The sequence below is a fragment of the Agelaius phoeniceus genome, chromosome 5 (genome assembly GCF_051311805.1).
Source record: "Agelaius phoeniceus isolate bAgePho1 chromosome 5, bAgePho1.hap1, whole genome shotgun sequence".
In the NCBI taxonomy this organism is placed as follows: domain Eukaryota; kingdom Metazoa; phylum Chordata; class Aves; order Passeriformes; family Icteridae; genus Agelaius; species Agelaius phoeniceus.
Window position 1 is genome coordinate 33803129 of NC_135269.1, and position 25129 is coordinate 33828257.

At 36.0% G+C, this 25129-nt stretch overlaps 1 protein-coding gene across 5 annotated transcripts in view; it reads right to left on the reverse strand.

The window, feature by feature from the left end:
* The window catches only part of METTL25 (methyltransferase like 25), a 107218-nt gene that overhangs the window by 76210 nt on the left and 5879 nt on the right, over window positions 1–25129 (reverse strand). For all 5 annotated transcript variants that reach the window (XR_013182405.1, XM_077178783.1, XM_054631565.2 and 2 more), the window contains exons 3-7: window positions 21934–22034; window positions 15092–15724; window positions 12696–12840; window positions 3291–3385; window positions 821–850 (exon numbers count right to left, since the gene is read on the reverse strand). Coding sequence is in view for 4 of the 5 variants with exons in the window: in XM_077178783.1 (XP_077034898.1) it covers window positions 821–850; window positions 3291–3385; window positions 12696–12840; window positions 15092–15724; window positions 21934–22034 (1004 nt within the window). In the remaining variant the exon portion in view is untranslated. The remainder of the gene's footprint in view (window positions 1–820; window positions 851–3290; window positions 3386–12695; window positions 12841–15091; window positions 15725–21933; window positions 22035–25129) is intronic.

The following is a 25129-nucleotide window of genomic DNA, read 5'->3' on the forward strand; positions in this document are numbered from 1 at the left end:
TGTTCATGATCTGAATTCTAATATGCAAAATAAACAACAATTATCTAAGTTGTTTTGAAGACAAAAGGAGTAATTACCTAGCTGAATGATCTGCAATCAGACTGTAGCCTGAACCATGTAGAAAGTACTATGCTAAAAAAATAATACTAAGAATTTCATACATTTGTCTATGGAAAATATGTTTGCATAAAACCAGTTAATGATTGCCAATTAAAAATACACAGAAAAAGACTGCTAGGGCCAGTGGGCTTATTGAATATGAAAAGAAGTCTTTCAGCCTGGCCTTTTAAATACTTGGACAGTTGGTGCCCACCATCCCTTAAGGATAACTTGCACAAAAATTAATCAAAATATTCACAGACAAAAAATATACAGGGATTAAAAATGAGAATGATGCTGTTTCTAACAGGTTCAAGCTTTTGTCATAACAATGTCTATTTTTACATTAGTTGATAAAACATTGGGATAGAGTGATCCAAACCAGGAATATAAGAAGGACATTTGCACTGAATTGATGCATTAGCTGAAAGATAGCAAAGGAAGTTAGGAAGGGTAGTTTGATGCTTTAAATTTTAAGCTGTGCTTTTTTTTTCTCAGACTCTTAATTGTAAAAAGAAAACAGATTCACTAAGTACAAGCACAGCAATAAAAATGTGATTTTGTGATGACACATGCAATCTATCAGGATTTGACATAGTGTAGGCCAGTATTTCAGATTCCAGATATGCAGAAGTTCAAAAAAAGGCCATGGATTAAGAACATTCAAGGGGAAAAAAACACATTTTATCTTAGAATGGCTAAAATAAACAGTATTACTTACCATTTGGCCAACTGCAACTCTCTCCAAAGCCTTTAAGAGTCAAGGAATTAAATTGCTGATATGTTTATTCTTTATCATAACATTTTATAAACACATTGTATAAAAGTCAGAGGAGATGACATTTAAAAAGATTAATGGTGTGACATAACATGAGCTTGTACACTTTAAAGTGTTAATACCTTTAGGCACTCATAAGCAGCTACTCCTGTTATTTTGGTTTATTTATAGAGAAGCAATGACATCCAACTGTGTGGAAATATATACATGGAAAATTTGCTTGTTTTTCTTTCTATTGTACAAGAGTTTCAGAGGATTACTTTCTGTGAAAGTGCTAAAAGCAAATTCATTTTTCTTGAATATATTTCTACTGAAGTACAAGTAATACATTTTGCATATTTAATTATTTAAAAGTAAATACTAGTTCAATGGATAATACTAGTTTTAATCACTACTACTCAGACTGCTGATATACAGGCAAATAAGTAACTTCAGAGAGACTGCAGTTTAAAATACTGTGCATTATTTTTCACTAGAGTCTTCGTACTATAAATGCTGATGTAGATGTGAGACTACATGGTTTTTATCATGCATAGTGATAAAGAACAACAAATATTTAGAAGCATGTAATACTCCTTCACAGTTGAAAAGATAGTGTGCCCACAAAATTTTCATCAGAGTTTTAAAGATCATAGCAGAAATGAAGACAAAACCTCAGTATCTGATTATCTGATGCTACATCAAATTAGGTAGCAAACCAAAAATGCCTCATCATTTACAGATTATTATCACCTTTATTCCCAAACTTCACTACAGTAAGTAAGACTGCCTGTTACACAATCACCCACACTTCCTTCTCCTTGTGGTAGAACTGATCTGGTATTTCACACTGCTCTTCAAACAAAGTCCACATAGCTGCAGCTCCTCTATTCATGGCTTTGGCCAACTATCAGGTTTGCCTTCTGCTGCATAAGTTCTTACTACAGCATCCATCTGCTGCTGCTGAGGAGATGGATATGGCTTCCAAGATATATTATTGTAAGGCTCTGAAGCTGGAACTCTTGCCCAACACCTCTGGCCCTTGGTAATTCAACCTATTTGAACTCTGAGTGTCATTGCTCAGCAGACTTTCTGCTAACCAGCCATTAGCCCAAGAAATGTGGGTGCTTAGTGGCTCTATGCTGGCTCCCTTGTACATTCTACATGGCAAGGAAAATCCTAGTCATGAAAAATGCATATGGACAACTACAAACATAACAGGAGAAGTATCTAGTTACACAGGAGAACTCTTTGCCTTTTGTGAATATTCAAACAAAAAGTTTTTAATTGCCAAATTTCTGTGATTTGTGAGAAATCTAAAATAGATATATATAGGAAGATCAGTACCCTCTTGGGGGCCATTTGCTTTTAAAATTTATCTTCCTACCACTGCTGAAAAACAGCCCAGCCTTTTTCTTTCCAAAAGAAATGGAATAGGAAACAACTAATGTGTCAGCTGAGGAAGGACCGGTATTGTATGACACTGACAAGAAAAAGAGAAAAGGCAAATCCCTTTAGAAAGCACTTCTGCTGAGTTTTACAGCTACATCTCTAAAATGAACAATTCTTTTCCTTTACTTTGCCAAGGGTAACACATTTAAGCCTTATGGATCCTAAACAACTGTCCTCCTGTATTTTCTCCTGACAGCATTTAATTATCATGGTAGTTCAAGTTTACATAACCTCAATACATTAGTCCACACTGAGTCTTTAGTCAATACTCTGTAATGGAGGTACAGACCTAGCAGCAGAGCTTAGCTAGAAACTGATGTGATTTATCTGAATACCATAAATTAAAAATTAATAGAGGGAAGGAATAGTGGTATTCTGACAGTGGTCAAAATTTTCAGTACCTACCTGTTTTTTCATATTAGACAACAGCTCATCATCCTATCTTGATGAGGCTAAGTCTTTAAAAGTACTTCTTCTCTTGGTGCAATGTTAAAAAGAAGTTTCCAGACTCTTAAACTACATGGATTTTTAGAGCTCCTCTAGTTTTTGGAATAGGCAGGGTTGTTCAGGTTTTAAACAGCTAGAACATTCAATATTATGAATCATGAAGGCATTGAGGGAGTTACTGATTGCAATCCTTCTAAAATTACCTTGTTTCTCCCTAAGTCCTTGGCCAAGAACTATAATCCTGAGGGGTTACCTTGTTTAGGTTTCAGCAAAGTTTTGGCCTTTCTGTCCACCCTTAAAATACATTTCTATCAATACTCATTTTTTCATACCTCCAGCAAGTATAAAATTTATAAAGCTGGAAGGTCAATACTATATTTTTTAGATATAATTCATCATGCTTACAACATTAATGATGTTATCCTGTAGATTCTTGGATTAAAGTCATGGCTTCAGGATCAGAAGCCAAAAACAATGAATCCTGTAACATCTGGACAAAGCTCTCAGTTGAAAAAGAAAGGAAGGGGAATCATACCAAGCATGCTGACATCCTAGCATTGCGACCACAGCACCAGCCTTCATCCTTCAAGTACTGACACATGGGAAATCCCCAGACTTGGTCATGGCATTCTGCAATATAGAGGAAAAAAACAAAGGCACAGCTTTTCCTCTTACAGACTACACAATGGATTGAGCAAGATGAACAGTAGGTAATGTAGTAGAAACACTTAACTGCTCTCATCCAATACCAAAACTTGTGGTGGTGCTACAAAAAACATGTTTTCCCCCTAACAGATGTTTTTGGTTTATGCTGAATTGCTGATAATTTCACATTTTCCAAAACAATTTTAAGTGAGTGCCCTTTACAAAAATCCACTGAAAAAGCAGTCACAGGGACAAGAGAAAAGTCTGCAGACACTCATGGTAACCTACACCATGCCATGAATCACAAGATGTAGGCCAAGCAGTCATTCCATGCAGCAGGGCTTCAGTCCCACTTCTCATTGTCTTCTTATTCTATCCCAAACATCTTTCAAACATCACACAGAACAATATGTATTTGTTTATTCTAGTTCTGAAACAACATTCTGCTGTAAGGCAGAATGTTTGTTTTCCAGAAAAGAGCAGCTGCAAAGGCTCTTGCTGTTTCTTCAAAACGCCAAGAAGCATTTGCATCACAATCTGTGCTCAGTTTCAGTATCATTTGTATTTTGAATAACAAGACAATTATTCATGTTTAACCCTAATGCAAATGTGGGAAAACTGGTACAGAGATTACTTTATAGATGTTCTTAATAGTCACGTCTAAATGTACACAAACTCTAAATGTTTAGAGTTTTCATTAACACATTGTCAGCTGATTTTTAGAACAGTGAATAAGATTTACTGCTTTCTTTAAAAAAAAAACCCACAAATTGGCTGAGATCCTGGCTTTTTAGCACAGGAAGGGGACTGGGGCATATTTCAGAATAAATCATATAATGGGGTTGAAAAGAGGGGACAGCAGAAAATTTACCAACAGTCGAGATATATAAGTAAAATTCACTCCATAAAAGTTAAGCAAAGAAAAAAAACAACTATAAAGAACCCTCTCCACAACTCATGGGAGGGAGGGAAAGCCTTTGGCTTTCTGGCAGAAGTGCCCAGTCTCAGCTGACCATTAGAGAGTAACAGCAAGCAGGCAAGAAACCTCTGCAGGCAACCTCACACTTTGCTCTCCTTTTAACCCTGAGGGATGCCAGAGGCTCTTAGGGGCTGAATATTGGTTTAAGAATCATGATTTAGAATAGGATTTTAATTATTAGCATGATTAACAGAAGGAGAAAGAAGACTTTTTAGAAATAATGATGAAATTTGACCAAACAGATTGCAAGTGGTTTCAGCACTAGAAATGTAGTAAGAATTTTTAAGTGCCTCATGACAAGCTCTAAAATATTAATGAACTTCAAGTCTAATTATGGAGTACATGGAACACATGGATATTTCTACTGCAGGGATGTCAGTAAGAACTTACTGAGTGCAAGAAAACAATGACTGACATGGTTCCTATTGTATGTCTTTCTAATATCATTGTTAAAATATTTCAAAATAATAATTTGCAAACTGAGTTAGAAAGATTAAATCCTTGATCTTTTCAAGCAAATCTCTTCCAATTTATACCGTGTCCTCCAGGCAAACTAATCATTCATTCAAGTTAAAGTTACTACCCTGTCAGCTACAATGTCAGTATCAGTGCACTGTATTAATGCATAATTCAGATAGTCTTTGGAAAAGATTATCAGTCAAAACATCATCTTCATTTAAATTACTGAAACTGTAAAGTAGGAGAAAAAGAGAGGGAAACTAATGCTTCAAGTTAGAAATAAATTTTTCACATATATCAAAAGTTGACCACGCATCTACAATATTGCTTTAAGTTCTACTTATTTTTTCACATCCAGTCTGCTCTCAAGCACACTTTAAAAATTTTTAGGATTAACATGCTATAAAGTTCATATATTTACAAGCTATATTTTAAAAAACTGGATTTTTTTAATGCCTGCAATTATTTCAGATATACTTAATACTATATAGCTCACTATATTGTGCTTCTATCTAACACAACAGCAGTTCTAAACTGTATAAATCTCAAAAAATATTCAAGAAACATTTTAAGTATATTTTAAGTATTCCATGGAACATTTCACAGGAAACAGCTCAAGTGTCCAACAATGCATGAAGCAACCATGTTATAATTCAATACAGAGTAGCCAATCAGACAGAATTACTTCTATGAAAATCCTTTTTTCATAAAATCCTTTTCACGTTTGCCAACTCTGTATGTGCACAAATGATGACAAGGAAGTTCAAGAGAATGGGACAAGCTTCTCCAATACCTTTAATATTAGTCCCTCCATCGATTTTCATTTCTAAGAATAATACTGCAATTTTTAGTGTGCTAATATTCAAATTTTACTTCACAAAGCTTTACAGTAAAATATGGTCATTATAGAAAAACAGGACCAACAAGCTTTAATGTTACTGGAAAAAATGAGCCTGACTTCAGTTCCATGGGATGAGCCAGATCAGAAAGCTGTGGAGACAGCAATGTTGGTGCAGCATCCTGTTCCCCTTGGCAGCCCTGGTGACCCTGGAGCTGTAAGCTTTGTCAGAATCTCTGAATCCCAACCCTAAACCTAATTGCTGCTTTTGGCTGATTATGTAATTCAATGGATTAAAATGGCATTTTTTGTCTGAGATTTTTCAGTGGAAATTATTCTTTATTACCCTCCTCAGTTTTTTTCACATATACCCTACTTTGTGTCTTTGTATATACTGTGAACTTCATCAAAGTTGTACTAAAACACAAATAACCTTTTTCAGATCCTCCATAGCCTCTTCCACAACATTGTAGATTTTCAGTCTACTTCTGTTATTCCCAAAAAAATAGATAACTACTAAACTGCCTTTTTCCTTCATGGAAAAGATTAAATCTTCCTTGGCCATGTAATTCACTGTTCCTTGAGTTTGTATTTTTCAAAAAAAGTGCCCTGACTAAGCAGGATTTTGCTGGGGAAAGCAGAGGACAGTGGGGAAGAAAAATGCTCTCTAATTCCAGGAAACAGAATAAGCTGTCACCAAAATAATTTCCAACACCTAAACCTACAGTATGTTTTAATTATGTGCATTAAAACTTTGGCATTCTCAATTCTAACCTCATACTTTGTACACACTGAGAAAAGTACAAATGTAAGATGGTTTCAGGTTTTAATATATTCTTGCTACATTAATTAATGAAAAAATACCATAATAACTTCAATAGGTAATACTTTTCATTTAACATTTGTAAAGCTTACCTTGTTAGTATTTTTTCAAGTTTCATATTTTTTTCAGAATCAATTTTTATAGAAAACATCTTGGGTTTAGTGACTAGTTAGCTGTGTCACAAATACATGGAAAGGTTCCTATGCAGCAATATCTAAAAATGCCTTGAGAAGGAAATTAAGCTTTTTGATCTGTTGCTTGGAAGTGTTTTCCTGTGTTGCCATGGTATCAGTGGTAGCTATTTTAAGACATTGGCTGTGGAATATCTTTGAAAATATACCTAGGCTACACATAAATCATCTGTACTCTAATACCCTGAAACAGTGAGTAATCTTTTAAATTTGAGTGGAACAGAGTGATACCAAGCCATTATATTTATGTAAGTAATCCTTTAGAAAATTCAGTTTCGTAGTATTTGTCCTCTGAATCCACCTTACTCAAGGCTTTCCCATGTTTCACAAGTCTAATAAAATTCTGTATGTGAATTTTGACTACCCTTTGCAACCCTTTTGGTTCCCTTAATTATGTTCAATAGCTTTTAATAGTCAAAGTTTATTCTGCAAAAGCTTTGCTGACTTCTTTCAGAGTGCCTTATTAAGAAGCTACTTTCCACAGCTTCCTGGAGGCCTTTAGAACTTCTCTACCCAGCAGTGACCTGACTTTGGAAATCTTTACACAAGATGGAGTTTATGTTTTGTCGTACTTAAGCCAACCTCAAAAGAGCTTCTATCAGACAGCTATCACTGAATGCATCCACACAACTACATCTATCTCTTATTTCAAATTGCAGAATCAAAGAATATGCTGAGTTGGAAGGGACCCAAAGGATCATCAAGATCACCTCTTAGCACCATCCCCAAGGATCACACTATGTGCCTGAGGGCACTGCCCAAACACTTCTGGAACTCTGTCAGGCTTGGTGCTGTGACCACATGTGCTGAGGACTGCACATGATCCAAAGTATTAAAACTTCCCCCCACAGGGGAGGTACCTGGGCATTTCCACCTGAACCTGAGCCTTGAAGTGTTTGTTTCTTGCCCCACCCCTGAGAGATCAAGACTGTGACTGTCACTTCAACCAATGGACATCTGAAGTGCTAAGTGCTCCTGAAGTGCAAAAATGATGGGCAATGATATCTTTCCTCTCTGCTAGCTACTCTAATAATTTCTTTCTTTCCTCATATTTTTTCTTCAGTGATATTTTCATGCTTTTATAATGTCATATTACTATAGATAACAACCAAAATGGCTACATTTCTATTGCAACCCAATTGTTCTAAAATATATATACCTACACACACACACACACACACACACACACACACACACACACACACACACACTTTATATATAAACCTGTCATTTGTTTCACTCTATTCCACCCCAAGGGATATATGAAAGGGAATCTCAGTTACCCCATCTCTGTGGTGGGTCTTAACAGTAGCTCCAAAGCAAAGCAACATTCATGTGTATTTTCCTCAAAAGAAAGGATATAATACTGAAGAATTTCACTGGTTTCTAGACTGGTATTGATGTATTTGGTGATATGGAGGATGGAAAGAAGAGAACCAGAACACAGAAACCCAAATTCCTTTTCAAGGAAAGTAAAATCTTTTCTAAAATATGTTAAATTTTCAGTTCTTCTCTGTTTAGGGATAATCATAGACCAGCTGATACATTACTCCAAAAACATGTTAGCTGAATGTAAGATAAAACAGCTCCCAAAAATCCTAAGAATATCTCCTGAACAGAGACACAGGGTTTGTTTTAGCCTAAAAATCATTAGCAAACAGATTTTTTTCCCAGAAAAACTGACATAATGGCTCACTATGTAAATAGGTTTATGTAAAATATCTCTGATAAATAGTAAAATCCTTTCTACTCTGATGTAATTGACTACCCAATGCAGTAACAGAGAAGAAAACCCCCAAAGGAATCAATTATACTAATGGCTATGTATATTTTATCCATACAAGAATCTCTATATAAACAGACAATTCTCCTTAGAGAGAGCCAAAGTAAAACTACTTAGAATTTTCCAAGACTTGTCATATTATTCCTTATTAACTGAAACTTAGAATTTCACATGCTTATAACAGCAGTGAAATTTAAAGACAGGTGTTAAAAGACACTGGCTTCAACTTTTTAAAATTGAGTTGAAATTTGATGTTACACAGCACCTCTTGGTTGTTTTAGCTGCTAATGAATCAAAGCAAAGACTTTCATGATCTTAACAGTTCAAAATTATTCCCAGCATAATTGGAAACGTGGTCCCATTGCAAAAATTTCCAGATGAATTCAGCTTATTTAGAGACACATAGAAGGGCACTATATACTGATTGCATTATTATTCACAATTGTGACTGCTGGCACCTACTTTCATCAGAAATGCTCACAAAGTATTCACAGCAGGTTCAACACCAAACTGAATCAGCCAATCTTGCAATATCTGTACTATTTTTAGAGTATGTGAGAAATGTAACGCATTATTCACTGAAGTCATCTCAGAAACAAACAAAAAAAAAAATCCCAAACTTGTGATAAGCAAGGTAATTCAGCAGCCCAACAAAAACACCATAATAACATTTTGTTGATATTTTGTCAACACTTCAGACTTATAAACACTAGGTTAGGCATCATAACAGGTAAATTTTATTCCCATGAATACCAGTTAATTCCAGTTAATATAAACTGTAATATGAACTGAAAAAGTAATTTTTCATTGGCCTCATCAAGACTGATCTTGGTATTAAATCTTAAGTGCCAAAGAACATACTGTCCAGCCATACCAATTTATGGCACCCAGAAGTCCATTGCAGCTCCTCTGTGAGCTGGCTCCTCTGCTTCAACTGTGCTTACAAGCACAGCCCTTTGAGTTTACATTAAAGACACAGCAAAGATTGAAAATGTGCTACTTTGGGGGCAAGAGCTTTGAGGTGGACTTGCCACAACCTTGACTTTAATGGTGCACACCTCAAGAAAATAAAAAAAAAGTTTTTAAAGAGAACAAATGACATTTTAAAAACGGATTTTGAAAAACTTTGAGGCTACTCAGTCAAGATAAAATAACTGTAGAATGCTTTGTAACAGAACTTCCCACTGTGTCCTCATAGCCAAGCCCTTGCTTACTGGACTGATTTCCAATGAGTAAGTAATTTCCTGTGTTGCAGCAAGTTCTGCCCAATTCTCTTTGCTTCTAGAAGATCTGTCACTGCAGAGATGTAGCTCTAAACCTGCTTGCTAATATTCAAACTAGTCTCTCCACACAAAGCATCTACATGTGTCTGCCATCTCTGACTGATGGCCTAGAGTAGCCAGTAGCTTTCCTGAGTTCAGTGTCAGAGCCTGGGCAAGCAAAGGAGTATCTACAGCAGAGATCATACTGGCTGAGGTACCACACAGGCCAACCAGAAATACACAAAATCTCCATGTGGCCACATGGGATGCATTGCAGGCCCACATAACTCACCGGTGCCCCATGAAAACCATACTCTATCATCTTTGCCAGGTCATGTCCATCCTGATTACAGGAAACAGGTGAAAACCACACTCATCTTCACCTAAATAAGCTCAGATAGTCTCAACAAGTTTATGGAGCACTTTTTCCTGGAAACCATGTCCAGGCCCACAAAGAAGGTTGACACTAGCTGGCAGGAATTCATCAGGCACTGACAAACTACTGCCTTCTGTGAGGCAGTGACTGGCTCCATGAATTAGGGGACAGCAGAGTCATAGTTTATCTTGATTTTATGAAGTCTTTCAGCAAAGTTTCCTTCGTATCTTTATAGACAAAATTGAAAGATATGACTCAGACAGGTGCATTCAAAAATAGGTAGAAAATCAATAGTAATCTGAAGCTTGACAGTGAAGCCTGCAGATTAAGGGATGTGATTATTCTCCCTTGTTAGCACTTGTGAGAGTATCTGGAGTGCTCCTCTGGGCTCTTCAGCCCAGTATAATGACTGAAATGAATTTATTGGTGGCAAAAGCACTAAAGGGCTGCAGCCAAGAAGGGATCTAACTGCTGTTTTCCTAAAGGAAAGACAACAAAAAGGATTAAGCTGGACTATTCTTGGCAGTGCAAAATGAAAAAGACAATAGATAATGCACAATAACTACAAAGTCTGAATGGATATGAAGGAAAGAAATTCATGGTGAGGGCAAACATTGAAATGGGCTACTGTATCACTGTCCTTGGAGATATTCAAAACACGACCCTGACTGAAACGATCTAAGTTGGCCCTGCTTTGATCTGCCATGATCTGGTGCCATGATCTGGTTACTTGCTATTTAAATGCTATATTTGGCCCATTCTGGAAGCAGTATTAAAATCCACTTGCTTCTGACAGCTACAAGAGGAGCTCTTTTACTGCTTGAATTGTTGGACCAATACCATCTGATAAGAGACAGAGTCCCCTAGCATCCTCCAGAATGCTTTGTCAGTTTGAAGTCCATGCACAGGAAATGCAGACACAAAATACAGTCTGAATTCTTTCCCATTTTCCATTTGAAGAAATCTTAAATCTTAGATATTGTCAGTCCTTGTTCTCTTAGCCCTCCACTGCACATATAAGAACAAGCCATATGGTGGATGACTTAGTAGGGGAATACAACAGCATTATACACTTTAGAATATGCACTCTCATAGTAATAGTAAAAAAAAAATAAATTATTTTGAGCATTATTAAGACAATATATATATTCTTTCCCAAAAAAAGTATACTGTCATTTCCTTTTGTTCTGTCCAAATGTTCTCCTTTGAGAATAATTTTGTCCTTCAAGCAGAGTAAAATCAATTCAACATGCAATTTGACTTCATTTTCATACTGCTATGAAACTGCAGTATCTCTTCTAACCATGTACATATATCTGTTTGTTTGAACTTTGAAAAGGTTATCATGCCTGATCCTTTGGGGGTGTCTGAGTTTATGCACTGGTCTGCAAAAAAGTAATCCTATATAGCCAGCACAGGAAGCCGTGTCCTCTTTGCAATAAGAAAGAACCAAATGTTTCAGACACTCAGACTTAATGAGAAGCACCTGAAAAGTTTTTAATGTCTTAAAACTCTGATGTAAAAGTAATTGTGTATTTTTTCTCTAACTGCTTTTTTGTAGCATAGAAATTTCAATTGTATTTTCTTTGCTTTTGGAGTGAGCTGGAGTATTTTGAAATTACTAGGACTAATACACTGAAAAAAACTCTTAAAAGAGTTGCAGAGTTAATTAAAAACAACATGAAAAGATTATTAAAGCAAGAAAGAGCTAGCATGTGTCATGGTCAGTGTGGAGCTGTGCTTGTGACTACTTAAGCAGCTAACTCCTTAAGAGCAATAGCTGAGTCTCACATGCCTTTGTGTCTGTGAAGTTCCCTGAAAGAGCTGAAGTAAATTTTCCCAAGCCATGCCTTTTTCAGATTTATTGATATGATGATCAGGTTGTAGCATGTCAGTAGATGGTCATTTAGACATATCAGCTACGTGCCACTTGTCTCAAGAAAGCCAGTTCCTTAAGTATTTTTCATTATACACAATTTCAAGTAAAAATACCAACTTTCTCTCAAAAATGAAACCCCCTCCTTCCCATTTGTAAGAAAATATGCCTATATTCTGAATCCACAAATAATTTTCATGTTATCTTCCCAAGAAAAACTCTTATATATGTACTGTTTTATGATGGGCAAAGACTGGCACAGTACCCAGATGACTGTTTTGTTGAGTATTACCTTACATTACAAAATCTTAACTCTGCTCATTGTTTCATATGTACAAATTAACATAACTGGATGTTGCACGCAGATAGCCAAGGACAAAATGTGGTACAAAATATTTCAAAAGGATGGAAACATACTGGACTAAAAGAGTCTGTACATTTATAATTGAGTTAATGAAATAAAACCAGCTGTAGTTATAACCATATAAAAACACTATGCACTTATGTCCCTAATCTCAGTAAAAATATTAGGAACTTTGGCATAATGGAAAAGCAACAATGCATCTGGGAGTGAATGACCCTCATAAAACAAATAAAACCAGTACTAAATAAGCCACTGGAAAGGAACAAACACAAGGAGGTTATTAATTAAAAGGTATAATACTCTTAACATGCAAACTGGCAGCCACATGTTAAGCTCAGAATTACCTTCTTGGTTTTCAAACTGTTCTGACAGCAGATGGTAGCAGCAGCCCACACTGCAAACGGCTTTGATTTCAGGCTTGGCAGTAAAAATTCGTAGAGTATTTGCAGCAAGATCTCCACATGTATGTAGACCCACCATCATACAGTCCTAAGAAGAAAAAGAAAAAAAAAGGCAACAATAAATCATCTCCTTCATCAACTGATAGAGCACAAATAAAAACAAACTCCAAAACCCAAATGTGGTGCAAATAGTGAGCTGTAAGTTAGAAATACCCAACTCCACGAGGACTCCTGCTGTTCTATTCTAGAATTTTTCAACGCTAATCAAAGCTCTTCAATGCTAAGAAAATATGGTGAAAACTGGCCATGATGCAGAAGTTCAAGACTATGACTAACATAGCTGCAGGGAAGGGAATATCTACATGTTTACTGATCACAGACCATTTTCTCTAGTCTTTCTTAGGTTTCCTGTTCATGTTATTAGTACCACTGCTACTTTTCTTAGTAAAGATTTCTTGCTGTAAATCTGGCTGAACCTATCTAAGGCATTCCTGCTAGTTTTAAGTTGTTGAAATCAAAGCAACTTCCTAAATACAGGTTTAAGGTGAAGAGCAGCTTTGTCATTTTCCAAACACCATCACTCACAGTTTCTCTGTATGTCTGCTACTATTCAACAACAAATGGCATTCTCCTTCACAGCACAAAGTAAGAACTTCAGCTTCAGATGCTCTGCTCTTCTGTCCATTCTATTTCCTACTTTCCTTTTTTCCTTTGCTTTTGCCTCCATTTCTCCATGAAAATTCTCTCTCTTTTAACCATTCATAACAAGATATTTCCCTTCTGACATTATCAGTTGGGATCCACGTGGCAAACATGGTGTTGCTTTGAATTACAGACATATTTATTACTCACAGAATCAAAAAGTCATTAGGGTTGGAAAGGACCTTAGAATCACCTAGTTCCAACCCCCCTGCCCCACAAGACCAGGTTGCTCAAAGCCTCATCCAACCCAGCCTTCAACACTTCTAGTGGCATACACAACTTTGGGCAATTTTTTTCCAGTGTCTCATCACCCCTACAGTAAAGAATTTCCTTTTAGTATCTACCTGATCTAAATCTATCCTCCTTCATCTTAAGGCTTGTTATATCATTACATGTCCTCTTAAAATTATCTCTCCAGCCTTCTTGTAAGGTCCCATTTAGGTACTATAATGGAATGTGCTATAAAGTCTACCCAGAGCTGTCACTTTTCCAGGTTATCAACAAGAAATTAGGCCAGAGTCACTCAATTGAGATACCATTCTATAATCATTCTGATTTTATCTGATTATCTCACCCAGCTGTATTACACAGTGCATTCATGTCTGAAACAGGAAAACTTCTGCTTTCCTCTTTCATGTTCCATGACAGTATTTTTTTATATCAAAAAGGCAGTGATATAGGATTTCTTCCACCTTCAGTATTGTACAAATTACACACTAAGAGGATGCACAATCCAGCTGTGCAAATGTATAGGCATATGCTTCATCAACAAACCCTGCTGCTCAAGGGCGTCTTTTGCAGACAGACATGAGTTTGCTCCACATGTTCTCAGATACTCAGCTGCATTTATAGCTCAAATTACAGGGCTATCAGCACAAACTAATGGTCTTGAATCAGAGATTATTATACCCTGGAATAAAATAGCTTGGTCACTACTGAACACAGAGAAGTTTTTATCATTCAATAAAAGACTGAATGCATCTACTCAATCAATGCATGTTAGTTCAGGCATAAAAACTAAACATACAACCTCAGAGTTTCTAGACTTGTGCCACTGGCAGCTGAACTTGGGCTTATTTGTGTAGACACAAACCCTGCTAGCTAGTAAATTACTAAATGAAAGAAAAGTAATTTTGTTAAGTCAAAATAAAATAATTCTTTACAAAATCTTCATATTGAATACTATGCACAATAAATTCTCCTATGCCTTCCCAGTGTGAATGAAGGTATAAAAATATGTAACTTGAAAAAGTAACTTTTAGGAAAATTGAAACTCGAATGCTTAATATATGCATCTATGTGGTAAAAAATAATAAATTCATAATAATTAGATTTTCTCTGTAATGACAGTTGTAAAATAATTGAATATGCTCTTAACTTTGCTAGCTGATTATTATCTACCTCATAAATTCTAAAGACTGATTCAAAAACATCCCAACACATATATCAAAATATAAATACAATCCTTATATGATAGACATACTTCTGCTATCTGGTTAAAAACCATTATTGGGCCAGAATATTCATTTACACCAGAGATAGTACTCTATGTACACTCAGCAAACATGTACACATTAAAATGGCAATATAAAGACAACAGACAATCTAAATACAGTAAATATTTAGAGTAAAATAACCTCCAGATCTGTTATGATGTCACTGAGTTCTGTTTCTGCAGTGATGCAAGAGGTCAATGGAAGATACAGGTTCGATTCACTTGACTTTCTTGCTTTAGTCTTGAGAGATGTCATTTTTCTTTGTACTTTTTCCTCTTCACAGAGTTCCCCACAGTTACAATGAGATGAAGAAAAATCTTCTACAGCATCAACAGGAAGAACATTTAGAACAGCAAGAACCTCTTCAGAAAGTTTGGTCTCATGAGACTGTGTCCCAGTCCCTAAATCAGCTTCAGTTTCTGTGTTGGTTTCAAGTGTAACCATTTCTGTGAAACCACAAGAAGGAACTAAATCTTGGATAATCACTTGGCCCTGATTTTGAAGACTATTGGCATTATTTAAGAGCTCTTCATTGATTGTTTTACAATTAAGTTCATGTTCCACTGGCCTGTCATTTGACATTTCCAAACTCTGGCTTTTGAGGTTTTCTTTTCCTCGACTCTGATATGCTCTCCAGTGTTTCTTCAATTTTCTATTTCTTTCATGAGCACCATTTGTGTTGGAGCTTGAGGAGTCAATGCCATAAACCTTTAAGTTATATTGCATGGACAAAAATGAACTCAGGTAGCCTTTCCCAGAACCTATATCAATCACCTAGATAATGGAGAAAAAATAAAGGAAAAGAAAATTGCTATATTAATGAGCAACAAGGCACACTTTAAGTGCAAAATTATTCCCTAAAAATTTAAGCATAGATTGAATAGTTACCTTATTAGCACCATACCTCTCAATGCACTTAGTTCTTTTGCTTTGTTGGTCCACATTCTGACTTTAAAACACAGAATTAAGTCTTAACTGACGTGCTCCAGAAAACAGACATTGCAATGTTTATGCAATTCACATGCCCTGCTTCTTGTAAGGACTTTCAGTACATTTTTTGACAGAGACCTTTCTTCTGCCAAAAAAATAACCATAAACCACCATCAATTCCACCTGCCCTTGCTGAACTGGGTCAGAGTTAGCAAATAGACAGTTCACAGTATTCAGCTTTAGGCACCTAATTTCCACACTGAGGAGCCTACAACCAGTGGGTGTACAGCAAAAAGCATCTTTAGTTTCAGTGCTTAATTTAATCCCTTCAGATCTGACCTAAAGATGGGTGATGTTGATACTCTTTTATGTCAGAATGCTTGTTTATTCTGCTTTCCAATTCTGTGAAAACAACCCATACAGTTTTGTTTAACATGAGGATGCTTTTCTAATAAACAAAGGGTCTCATAATCCACATGTACTTTCCACTGCCCATTCTGGAGGAAGGAGTGATAGGTACCAGTTTAATTTGTATTACAGCTGATATGGTGCTAGTTCAGTGACTGATGTAACTCAGGAGGGAAATACCCTTACAAAGTGTTAGCAAAAGCAAGAGTAACCTGAGACCTTTCAGTACATAATCACAGCTTTATATAATGTATGTTTTAATATGTAATAAATACATAACACAATATTTTATAAGAATTGACAGAGTGACACTTCTCTAAGGAAAGAAAATTATAACATTCACTTCTGTCCAGTTATCTACTAAAAAATAATATTGACTAGATATAATGACTTCTTTGTAGAAGTTCGTGGAAGTGTTTGATTCAAGAACATCTATGTTTTGTCCTTGGTCCGTCACAAGCTCATAAGAAATCTTACACTGCTACTGTTAAACCTAAATTGCATCAAACACTACATTAATACATCTTAAACTCAACTGCATAGTTTTTTTACCAGGTAAAAATATTCAATACAGCAATATTCTTACTCAATGAGAAAGAAAGATTTATTCATTATTGTAATAAAAAAGATTTGGACATCCATGGAATTAGAAAGAAAAATTTGAGTCACTAAGGACTATGCAAAATAGTGGAGAATACTATTAGGTAAAAATTGTAAAAATATTCAATATTCTTACTCAATGAGAAAGAAAGATTTATTCATTATTGTAATAAAAAAGATTTGGACATCCATGGAATTAGAAAGAAAAATTTGAGTCACTAAGGACTATGCAAAATAGTGGAGAATACTATTAGGTAAAAATTCTTTATTCATGTAGCACATGGCATTCTCATGGGTAGTCATCATGTGATATTGATTAATATTTGCAATCTAGACAAGCTTCAACCATAAAATTTTTTTAAATAAATCTGTACAGGAATGAATTAAATGAAATGGAATCTATATAACCTAGGCATACTTTTTAAAATGTCATTCATTTGTCACATTCATCACCAATACTCTGCTCTACTGAGCCCCAGTGAGGCCACACCTGGACCACCGTGCCCGGTTCTGGGCACCTCAGCACAGGAGAGACCTGGAGCTCCTGGAGCACGTCAAGCAGAGGGCAACAAAGATCATGAGGGGACTGGAGCACCTCTCTTATGAGGAAAGGCTGAGGGAGCTGGGCCTGTTCAGTTTTGAAGGGAGACAGCTGAGAGTATAAGTATGTGAAGGGAGTGTGTCAGAGGATGTTTCCAGGCTCTTCTTGGTGGTGCCAAGCAATAGGACAAGAGGCAACAGGTGGGAACAGATGCACAGGAAATTCCACCTGAATATGAGGAAGAACTTCTTTACTGTGCAGGTGACTGAGCACTGGAATATTAATATATTAAGGAATAATCTGGGCACCATCCTGTGCCACGTGCTCTAGGATGACCCTGCTTGAGCAGGAAGGTTGGACCACGTGACCCACTGTGCTCCCTTGCAACCAGACCCATTCTGTGTTTCTGTCATTTGAAATGAAAGAGAAGAGTTGAAGGAATAATTTTACCCACCCTTTTGTTTAACAGCTATTGCAATTGTGTAGAATATGCACACCTCCACTTCAAGTTTTGAATTTTTTCCGTAAAAAGCAGCTTTTGGACCCAAGAGAGGGGTAGTGAATAATTCCTAAGTGTGACCCCTAGTGGCTATAGAGACCAGCTGCAGCTCAGGGGAAGGTTTCTCAAGTAAATAGAAAATAGTAACACATTGTTAAATTAGCACTGGGATTTAGAAACAAAAGGAAAAGTTGACTAAAAATAGCAAGCAATGATCTTGGGCTAAACAAATAAATTGAATTAAATTAGTCCCTGCTTTACCTTCCATTGATTACACGGGGAAAGGTAATAAGCAATCCATAGCATATCTGTCAAGCATGAACCTTTAAAATGAAATTTCCATGATATAATAAACTCCAAAGGTCTTGTCCACAGTGAGTTGGGTCCTATGTTTAAACACAGTTTCTGGCACAATCAAGCATTCCAACATTTCCCAGCACCAAATCACAAATGTAATGGATGCTGAATGCAGAATTAAATCATCCTTACATTATACACTCCAAGTCTTGCTGCACATGCTGCAATTTCCAAGGAAAACTTTGACCAATACATTAAATAAAACAAATGTGTGCTTAAGCAAAGAGGAGTCAACACTGGCTTCTTTTCAGAGTTTAATCAAGAATTTCATAAAAAATAAAGTTCCACTTATATGATAGGAACAGTGCTTAAAAGGGTCAGCAAACTACTGGAAAAAAAAAGCCCTTTAGGTATTTTGCTTTAATGTTTAAATTAAAATCATAAACCTAGAAGTGATTAAAGTGGCAATAAAATTTTTGCTTTTATTCTTATTTTGCTATTCACTATTGTACATTATAAAATACCAACAGAGAGCAATATCCTCTACCACCCATTATACAACGTGGGTATGGAGGTGAAACGGAGGGCATTTTCCAAGCTGTCAGTGATCTGTAATATCTGAAAGAAACACCCGGAGGACATGTGCTGTTGTAAAACATGTGGTGTGTTTTCATGGTTCTAGATTTTTTAATTAAATGCTACATTATTTTGTTTTGCAAGAAGGAGAGAAAAAATTCAATAAGGAAAAACTCCTAAAAATTTATAATTGCAACTTTTTTTTTAAGTTGAAAGAAAACAAAAACAAAAGGAGTTGCTTTTTAAAGACTAAGAAGGAGGCTTTTCTTTATTTTCCAAAGTAACAGGAAAGCTCTTCTCATATATTAGAGATTTGTAACTTTGCACAAATAAATATTCTTATAGTGCATGACTAAAATGGAAAAAAGTTATTATAGAGAAGTCAGCATTTCATATTCAGTGATACACTGCAATAATATTTTTCATTTAATGTTATAATTTTTTTAAAAAGTAAACAGAAAATAACCCCATGTATAGAGATACTCCAAGCCACCTGATAAAAGTATTAATCCCTGGATGAAACTGCAGCATATTGACAAATACTTAGTAAGGATTGGTTTGTGATTTTATTAGTAACCAGCTACATCAAACCTTTGGTTAAGTTATTAAGATGGCTTTACTTTTTTACTTTCTGAACAGGGTTTTTGCTTTCCTTTCAATCCTGAATCTCACAGGAACTATTTAAATCCAAATGAAAACGCTATATGAAACACCACTTTCCAGCAAATGCAGAAACCACTTACTATTGCACTGTAAGGAAAGTATACCCTCCTACAGCTTTTTCAGTACGTGAAAGGACAGAACAAACTAATATTTGCCTGGAACAAAAGGTAAACAAGGCAAAAAAAATTCTCATGAGAGAATACAAGACATCCACAAGTGTGCTGCTGATGTATTTCTGTTCTCTACAGAGCACCCCTGTAGAGAGCTTTTTGGAGAATTGGTTAGCTGAGAAAAGACATTCCGATGTGATACCAATGGATAAGGGTAAGAGAAACAAGCTGGGAACTGAGCAACCGGTGCCTAATTACTGACGAAGGTCACAGTGACCTTCTCTAAAACGGGAAGACGGGGGAGAAAATTGCTTGCCAGAAAATGTAGTTATCCCAAGGTAGAGAAATTAGAAGAATGTACACATAGAAACAAAATAATTGTTAAGAGATAGAAGTAAGTGTGTTTGATTATAGTGTGCTTTAACCAATAATGAGCTCAGATTTTGCAATATGCATAAGCTTCATTAACACTAATATAAAAATGTGTAAGCTTTCAATAAACTTCGAGATTTGCTATTCATCGCATATGGTGTGTCGCATCTCTCCCACCGTTACGACACACCCCTACTTTGGGGCTGTGGAGGGCACCCACACTTGTCACTGTGGTGGCTCTTCAAGGGCTGCAGGAGAGCCCGCCTTCCATGGCTGTAAGTGATTGCAGATGCTCACAAACTGATTGCGTCTCACCCTGAAATGTTTGGCCTTAATTAAAGCTCTCTATTTACTTGACAATCCCAGGTGTAAGAATACTGCCTAAAACTTTGTCTTCATCAGCTGTTCCTCACAAAACAGATGGTCAGGAACTGAGAATTTTGATCTCTGTTTCCAAGGATGCCACAAAGGCCTGACCCAAATCTAGCAAGAGTACAGCATCATTTACTTATCTAAATTAAATTCAGTCTGAGCCAAATAACCTCCTAACCAAAGTTCAGCTTCAGCAATTCAGAGCTGAATCCAAGTTTTGGGGTTTTCCCTGTGGTGGGAGCAACAGCAACCTGGGATGCTGCAGGTACATTCATTTAAAACTATACTCAAAGAATACTCAGAGAAAATACCTTCATTATAAAATCTGGGCAGGTACCTTATTAACCTTTGGTTTTAAACAAATATAGTTCGTTCTCCACAAATATTTGTGGGAATGAATATTAGCCTGGAGGAAATAAGTCTCCATTTACAATTACAGCTCCTTGCATGGAAAGCAAGTGCAGCTCAGATGTAGAAAGAAAACAAATGTCTGTTGAGAGTCCCATGTCACCTCCAGTTTAAAGCAAGGATGAAGCTACATTGGCCAGTTACCAGCATTACAGAGATTAAAATGAATAAACGAACTCAGCTCACCTGAAAAATTTAGCCTTACCACAACACAGGCCTAAAGTATGGAATTTAACATAAGGTTTACCACTAAAAAAGCTTACAAAAAAGCATATGTATGTAAACTGAGGAAATGGTTTTGGTGCACTTTGTCTAACAAAATATGAAACATAGTACTCAAAAATGTCAAGTATTGCTGAGGGGCTCGTGTTTTGTCAACAGATCCATAAATAAACCTCTACAAGGTTTTACTGAAACAATGATCTTAGTGTAATGTGCAGTCATAATTACATGTATATTAAAAAAAGGTTTAAGCTACAATCAAATTTGAGAAAGGAATCATGCAATTCTTCACCACCCAAAGAAACCTAGCATGTGATGTACATAACAGCCAACTCAGCCAGTAATTGCTTGGTGATAATGGTGTTGGGTGTCCAGGCCTCATACATGTTCTACCAAATGTATTTCATACACACTCACATAAATCTCTGCTTAACTTGGTCTCTCTTCAAACTAAAAACATCATAACTAGATTTCCAATTTATAGATCTCAATCCATGTTCAACAGAGGTGAACAGCATTAAACAATAGGAAATTATTTAAATCTTGTGTCAGAATAAGAGGAGCTTTCAAAATTTCTCAAGGTATTCAGCCTTGGTCTCTGCGTGACACCCTTGTGTGCATGACACAAGGCAGCTCTCCTACTGACACATGTGCAACACTGCCAGCAATATAATACTGACAAACAAGGCAGTACTGGTCCAAAAAGCAGAACAGTTTTTAGCTGCTCAACACATAGAGGATGATCTTAACTTTTTAAAATTACTCATGAGTGATTATGAGTCACTGAAAGGCAGTTCCTTTGGAACAATACATTTGTAAACAAAATTGTCCTTCAGTTTGGCTCCAACAGCTCTTCTTTAGCTCCAATTTGGTACAGGAAAAATAAGAACAGCAGCGACAGAAAATCAAAGTGGTGTATTTGCACAAAAAAAGGAGAATAATTCAGAAGGTGCCTGGTAACACAAAGTAAGAAATGCTTTCTTACCTGCTTTATCCCACAATAATTTGCTATGCTGTCTACCAGCTCTGACATCACCTGCACTTCATGTGATTTCTTATTATTCATAAACTCATCTGGTTTGATACCTGTATCAGATTAGGAAAATAAATACGCATTAACACAACCTGTAATAATAAGGATTCTTGATCAATCAGGAAAAAATAAAGCTACTATAGACTTCACTGTTTATATATTTTCAGAGTAGTAATTTTTAATTAAAAACTCACTAAATTATTACAAGAGTAAGCTTCTGAACTATGGATGAATTAGAAACATTCAACACCGTGTAAAACTCAGGTGTTTTTAAGATGTAGCATATTTAATACCTGACAAGGTATTAGACAATGGCTACAACTATAAAATGGTACTATTTCTTCCTTTTCATTGAAAAATATTTATTTTTGTCTCATTTATCACATTTACTTTTCCATAAATGAAATATAAGGGCAGGGACAATAAATAATCACATTGCACACAGCCTGTTAATGCTGCAGATTTGCTGACAGTATCAAGAGGGAGATATCTCTACTAAAAGCTATGAGCGATCCTAGGAAAATTCAGAGTAAGATGAACTTTCCTTTTCTTTATTTACCCTCTGGATTGGTTATAGAACTGTTACACCTTTATGGCAGAAAATCACTCATTTCAGTGTTGATGGAGAATGTGTTAATGAGATGGAGTCAACCTCCATCATGGGTTAACTGCTTGTGGAGAACACCAAGCACTCCCTTGCAAACCTCTGCGCCACCCAGCCAAAGCAGGAGCTCAGAAGTCACTTCCCTGGGAAAAACCCACATGTTTCTCTTAGGGGTCCAATGCTGCAGTACACTTGGATCTAGTTAAATTGATGGTAAGTCTGAGTGATGGTAGAAGAAACTGGATCATTAGTGATGAGCATGCTCCTAGAAAACAGGACTTTTCTACATGACTGGGCAGATTAATATACTTTCCCATTTTCTGCTTTATGCACAGTATGTATTCATCTGTCCAGACACTGATCATTAGGCAAAAACCATGCTCATTTCTTGATCAGATCATGCTGGGAGCAGAACCAAGTGTGTTACTTCTTTAAAAGAGAGTGGGGAATTGAACTGAGCTCATAAGAAACCCAGTGTTTTCTCTATTTTTCCCAAACCCCAAGGGATCTGCCTATTTCTTAAACATCTGGGGTTTTTATAATAAACTGTTATGACAATACTTAAAATCTAATATAGACTCTATGAACTGACAAAAGGAAAAATAGACTAAAAGACTTAAACAATACAAATAGCAGAAACAAGTGTTTGTCATCTCATTGAAGAATTTCCTTAACTTTAAAATTGTTAAGGTCTATACAGCATCCTAAAGAGCTCTTAATTTGTAACATATCAGGTTAAAGAAAAATAGACAGGAAAAAAAATTTAAAAAGAAAAGAAGTCTCTCTTTTTGTTTATGTTTGAATATTTGTGTGTCTGGATAGGTTCATCAGAAAAAGAAGCAGAATTGGTATGAGAAGAAACAGACATTTAACTTCTTGACAGAAATAAAAGTTGTTTTTTCTCCAAAGCAGCACTGTCACTTTGGACAATGACCACACACTGCACCTTTACTTTTTTCTCTATTATGAACTCAAAAGACTGAATGGGGTAATGCTAGGTGAAGTACTGTCAGAGAGTACTTAATCCAAATTAAGCATTTCAAACATGGTAGAAATCCAGAACAATTACCTAACTTACAAAAGCTGAGGTTTCAGATAGAAAAGGCATAATTTGTTTATATCTACATATATAGTTTATTTATCACCTTAGCTACGAAAGCTTCTTAAGCACTTTTTGACTTCTTTCCCTACTTTCTGCAGGATAACACACTGTTTATATTTCAGCTCAGGGAAAACTATATCTTTTGGAGAAAATTATGTTTTTTAAAATAAATTTTTCCCTGCTTTTTATGCAAAATTCTGATAGGTTTTTCATTATTCTGAAAAACAAGCACATATTACAAACTAATGCAAACAAATGTATCTAGGGACTGTTCTATATTGCCTGGACAACTGAAAATTTGAATTAAAAAAAAAATATTAGTTTGACTCAAACTGTGTAAATTCTTTCTGCTCTCACAAAATTACACATGTACATTATACATGTACATTTCCTTATTATGTATACAACTGATGCAGGCAGAACAAATACTAATTTCAAAAACCAGAAATTTAGAGAACCATCTCCCTTTGTGATGAAAAAAAGATAGTGTGGTTTCAAATGCTTTACAGAAGCAGCTTGGATATGATAGAGTAACAGAAAGCTTCGTGTTACCAGTTTTAGTTGGTAATGAAATGCTGCTCATTTCCACTGGGAATCTCTAGCATGAGTACCTGTATTCCATTTGAAGCACTGCTTTAACTCTGTAGTGCTGTTTACAGCTGCATCTTTAGTTGTGAAGCTGAGCAAATTGAGGAGAGACTGTTTTTATATACAGCTAACACAGATGTTTTTAAGATCTCCTGTGGCAGGGTGCAGGGGTTTTATACCGCAGAGACGTGTGGAAATTCAGATACACCAGATACAGACGTATAAATCCATAGTCCACACCACAAAACACCATCTATACAGAAGTTTACTATGATGATCTAAATCCATGATCCAGAGTGAGGAACTGGACTAACCATATACTCAAAAAAACCCGTCCTGAGGAGAGTGATATTCCAGCACATGGAATTTAAAGATGGATTCATTAGTATTCACTGCATGGCATGATTATTACCATGGCCCTGAACACACTGCAAAGGTGGAGTACTCTCAATCCAGCCCTCTCTTGTGGGTGGTTATGAAGCAAAGGGAATACCCTTCAGACTCAGAACTCCATTCTGAGTAGCTGTGTCCACAACATGCTTAAAATATTTGTGCTTCCCAGTTATTACCAGGAAGGATAGCACTATATCTACAGTAAGATTGCAAAGGAGCTAGAGAACTATGTAAGTATGCAAACTGTGGGAATAGGCTCAAAAGTCTGTTTGTCTTAGAGGAAGAAAATAAACTAAAAACATCTGAAACATAAACAGAATTATCTTGATGCATATTTTTCAGAATATAAGCAACACCATCATAAAGTTGCCAGTTTTCTCAGACTTCCATTTCTTTCAACTTGCAAGCTTTGGCATGTCAGGGAACAAACATATCTTCTGAAATACAGAAATTAGTTCAAA